At 30.9% G+C, this 4,899-nt stretch overlaps 1 protein-coding gene and 1 long non-coding RNA gene across 2 annotated transcripts; both read right to left on the bottom strand.

The window, feature by feature from the left end:
* Positions 1-617: 617 nt before the first annotated feature.
* Positions 618-2,526, bottom strand: LOC111715792 (uncharacterized). The gene is made up of 3 exons (XR_002768316.1): positions 2,481-2,526; positions 1,143-1,235; positions 618-766 (listed from the first exon to the last, which is right to left on the bottom strand). It is a non-coding gene; the product is annotated as an uncharacterized LOC111715792 (long non-coding RNA).
* Positions 2,527-2,755: 229 nt separating this feature from the next.
* On the bottom strand, positions 2,756-4,371 carry LOC111715797 (rho-related protein racE; the record flags this gene model as incomplete). Its single annotated transcript, XM_023491165.1, is given in 4 exon segments — positions 2,756-2,845; positions 3,432-3,480; positions 3,946-4,022; positions 4,348-4,371. Coding segments are annotated over 4 exon segments (240 nt in total), but the record flags the coding sequence as incomplete, so codon positions are not given.
* Positions 4,372-4,899: the final 528 nt, after the last annotated feature.

Raw genomic sequence — 4,899 nt, 5'->3', positions numbered from 1 at the left:
TACATGGAGAAAGAAGAGTATATTGCATGGAGAAAGAAGAGTATATTGCATGAAGAAAGAAGAGTATATTACATAGAGAAAGAAGAGTATATTACATGGAGAAAGAAGAGTACATTACATGGAGAAAGAAGAGTATATTGCATGGAGAAAGAAGAGTATATTGCATGAAGAAAGAAGAGTATATATATGGAGAAAGAAGAGTATATTACATGGAGAAAGAAGAGTATATTACATGGAGAAAGAAGAGTTTACATAGAGAAAGAAGAGTATATGGCATGATTATTTCTTTCAAAATAGGTTCTAAGACTTAACTGCACTTTATAGACTAGGATTAGCAATTGAATTCTAGAGCGCGCGCTTCGCAACCCAATTTTTTTGTAAAAGTAAAAAATGTTAAATGTTTTTTCTTCGTTGCAACCATTTTTTTCAAACATTATAAAAGAAACCAACAATGGAAGATTTTGGGAAACTTTCTGTTTTTAGAATACATTTTCAAAAACTGAAAAATCTAAATTTCTTTGAAGCAAATCTTTTAGATGTCTACCGGTTGCATTGGCAATACAGTTTCCATGGAGTCATGAGACTTCTTAAACACAATTCGGACTCAATCTGTTCAGCCGTTTTAAAGTTTATTTGATATAAAAGAAACAGACAAGCCGAATATATATATTTTGATATGATGACGTCAGAGAAAGTTACATATTGGTTTCTTCTTGGGCTTGCCATTCAATTCAAACAGGCCTGCGTAGATGGCCTTCTCAAATGCCTAAAATATTGTTTTAAACAATAACATTTTTACATCAATAAAGATAGATATTTTTAATATTTATACTTGATTAATTCAATTTAATTAATTAGGCTTTTAATTAGACATTTTCTAGAAGTAAGTTTAGCTTTAAACAATTTTTTTCAATTCCCTTTTTTAAACATAGTTCAATAAGCATAAAGGAATAGAGACTTCAATTGCCACAAACGTTGATTTTCTAATTTCCCTAACTTATTGCCACCCAATATCGTAAACCTTGTATATATTAAACTATAAATCCTGATGGATTAAATAATCTAAGCTTGAAATATCAAAGGTTTACACTGTCTGGTTTTTAAGACTCAAAGTCCTTTGTATTACAGTCCGGTTTACTGACCTCAGTAACTCCATGGTTTAGTTTGGCTGATGTCTCAATGTAAGCAAATGCTCCAGTATCTAACACTCGTCTACTTTGAGTAATCTTATCCGTCTAGAAATATATATTAAAATATGCAGTTTATAATATTAAAGGGACTGTAAGCGTTATCACATGCAAAGATGTCAATGCCTAATTTACAACGATTTCCTTCAAACCTTTGACTGATTATTGAGGCAAGTGTAAATCTTTAAAAATAGCATGAGAATTGCCGTAATACGCTGGAGTACATAGTGAACTCAAAAACCGCTGACGTTAGATGTATATCGCAAAAATACCGAATAATCGTTGCCCAAAGGGTATTATTGAAAATCGAACACGCCACTCTGCAAATAGACGTGTTAATTGCATAAAAGGAGTGACCAGCAATGTTTGGTAGTTGAACTGAGATTGCAGTATTATTGAAAAATATTTTAGGATTCATTTGAGACCTATCAATATTTAAAACCTTTATTGATTGTCCATTTTGGAGGGATGATTTTGAGAATTGGTTTTATAAAAATTATTCAATGTAACAAAATTTCTACAGTAAAATAATTAGATGTTTTGAAACATATTTCTAATTAGAAATTTGACAATAAATCAATGTTAGAATCAATTGTTTCTTTTTCATCAATATATTGATTTTCTTATTTTTATGAATTTGTTATAAATTTCTTCAAATTCTTTAAATGTCGTCTTTTCATTAAAAATTCCAGGAAATCTACAGAGAAATGGTTTTGAAAATTGAGACATTACAGAAACCAATAACTGAATAAGATTACTTATTTTCGATGATAAGAGTTAATTTTTATTTTCTAAACCTGTTTCTAAACAACTCATTAGTTTATCGTAGAAATTTTTGTTACATTTTTCGTGGTCGTCATTGAATAATAATCAAAAAAAACCGATTCTCAAAATCATCCCTCCAGAATGAACAATCTATGAGGATTTTAAAGATTGAATTCGCGCTCTTGCTGAACAAATATGCATCGTAAAAACGCCTGAAAGGTCTCAAATAAATCCTAAAAAAAGGTCTCAATAATACTGCAATCTAAGTTTAACCACCATACAGTGCCAGTCACTCCCTTTAATGGTGTTTCAACCCCCCAAGAATGCCAAGGGTGCCTCCCTTGATATTAAAATAATGTTGAAAATCCAATAGGATTCACTCATTTACTTGATGTCATCACATGATTAAAAAAACGTTTATTTGATAGTGTTCATGACTATAACGTAAATAGATATTTATTACAATATTTATTTATTTTTAAAATGTCTTATTTTTTTTTATATTTTTCAATGAAAAAAGCTGCTTACTGGACTGGTTTGCAGATCCTTTTTCGTTCCTACCAACACAATCTGGGAAAATGTGGATTTTTTAATGGAAATTTTCAGCCTTTTTGATTTTCTAAACATGAACATTGAATATTGAAACAGACAGATCTAATTCTAACAAATTCTAAATATGTACAGTGATAACCAGAAAACTTTGAAATAAGAAGACGACTTTACTCATTACTAGACACTTATTAAATCAAATATTAAGCAAAATGGGTCTGTTTACACTCNATATGTAGTGGAAACTATGTTTATTAGTCTCGGAACAGAACTAAATTTTTCTTTTTAAAATACCTGAACACAACCATAGCAACATGAGTCCCTGGATACACAATCTTTCTAATCTAAAACAAATCATATAAAATAAAATCATCTGTTAAAAATAATTTAAACAATTTCTTTAAAAAGATTAAAATTACATACAAAAAATGAGTGACGGAGTTAATTCTCTAAAAACTGAGTGACGGAGTTAATGCTGTAAAAAATGAGTGACAAAGTTAATCCTGTAAAAACTGAGTGACGGAGTTAATGCTGTAAAAAATGAGTGACAGAGTTAATCCTATAAAAACTGAGTGACGGAGTTAATGCTCTAAAAACTGAGTGACGGAGTTAATGCTGTAAAAACTGAGTGACGGAGTGAATGCTGTAAAAACTGAGTGACAGAGTTAATGCTGTAAAAAATGAGTGACAGAGTTAATCCTGTATAAAAGCGAGAAAAAAATTCCGAAATACTAAATTTGCTGTTAATTTACTTTTGTATAAAATCACGAGTTATTTTTAGAGAAACAATTTGAAAAATCCGTTGCCCTTGCTCAGACAAAGGTTGAAAATGGTTGACATAGCTCTTTAAATTGAGGGATTACTTTAACTACTATAGTCCCTTTACTCCAAATAAAATGAAATGATTAAATCTGATATTTTCTTGTTCACCTGGTCAAAGTGTTCTTGTCCTGCTGTGTCCCAGATGGCCAGCTGAACACTAAATAATGAATATAATCCTAGATTCTATTTTATTTGAATGTTTAAGGCTCGGGAATAATTTTTGTTCAAAAACTACGCCGGAAAAAAAGTGTTGACAAATATTGACACAAGTTCTAGCAAACATCTTTCAATGGCTTTAAAATTTTGTAAATAAAAAAAATTAAGTTCTTAAAATTATAAAGTTGGAAAGCATTAAGAAGTTTGAGAGTTTTCACGCCGGTTTTAAGTGTTTAAGAAAAAACAACTTAACAAGGGGAATTTAACCCCCTCCCCCTTAAACGGAATAGGGATGATTAATATATATTCGAGAAGCTTTAACAAATAATCTTCATATTCTATATGATTTTTTTATTTTATAAACTCAACAGAAAAATTCTGAGAAGACGACATGATTGAAACTAGTTTAAAATGTCGTCTTCGATAATCTGAGGATGAAAGAAATGATAATCAAGGTGCATCTTACTCTTGATTTCCAACCAGTTTTGGCACAAAGAAGTTCTCAATAACTGTTGGTATATGGTTAGCAGGAAATCCGTCACCCTGAACAGTTAATTCAATCTTAAAAATACATAAGTTAAAACATACTTCGAAATGGTTTTACAAATTCGTTTGTAAACTTTTTCAGATTTAAACTGAGTTATCTACAAAGGATACGACTTCAGAGTTCAGAGACGACTTTTTTACATTCATGGTTCATGCAGTTTCTAAATGTAATCAAACCAAATTATTTCGTTTTATTTTAAAAGTTTTTGATCCTCATTAAAGTCTGATAAATTTATTGGTAAACTTGTCAACATTATCTGCTGCAAGAAAAAGATACAGTTTTGCAGATATTTCAGCAAAAATATGATAATATTGTACACACCTTGTATACGGCAGCCAAACTTGTCTACTCACACAAACAATTATAGATAATACATTATACAGATAGGACAAGGGGAGGTCACAGAAAATACAGATAGGACTAGGGGTAGTCACAGATAATACAGATAGGACTAGGGGAGGTCACAGATAATACAGAGAGGACCAGATATAGTCACAGATAGTACAGATAGGACTAGGGGAAGTCACAGATAATAAAGATAGGATTAGAAATAGTCACAGTTAATACAGTTAGGACTAGGGGTAGTCACAGATAATACAGATAGGATTAGGGGTAGTCACAGATAATACAGATAGGAATAGGGTAAATCACAAATAATACAGATAGGATTAGGGGTAGTCACAGATAATACAGATAGGACTAGAGGTAGTCACAGATAATGCAGATAGGATTAGGGGTAGTCACAGATAATACAGATAGGACTAGGGGAAGTCACAGATAATACAGATAGGACTAGAGATAGTCACAGATAATACAGATCCATCAAACAGGACTATAACTAATTTTAGATCCATCAGATAGACTTTGTAAAAA

Source organism: Eurytemora carolleeae, unplaced genomic scaffold (assembly GCF_000591075.1).
Source record: "Eurytemora carolleeae unplaced genomic scaffold, Eaff_2.0 scaffold420, whole genome shotgun sequence".
Taxonomy (NCBI): domain Eukaryota; kingdom Metazoa; phylum Arthropoda; class Copepoda; order Calanoida; family Temoridae; genus Eurytemora; species Eurytemora carolleeae.
The sequence above is the reverse complement of the archived record's forward strand: the minus strand, read 5'-3'. Positions and strand labels throughout refer to the sequence as shown.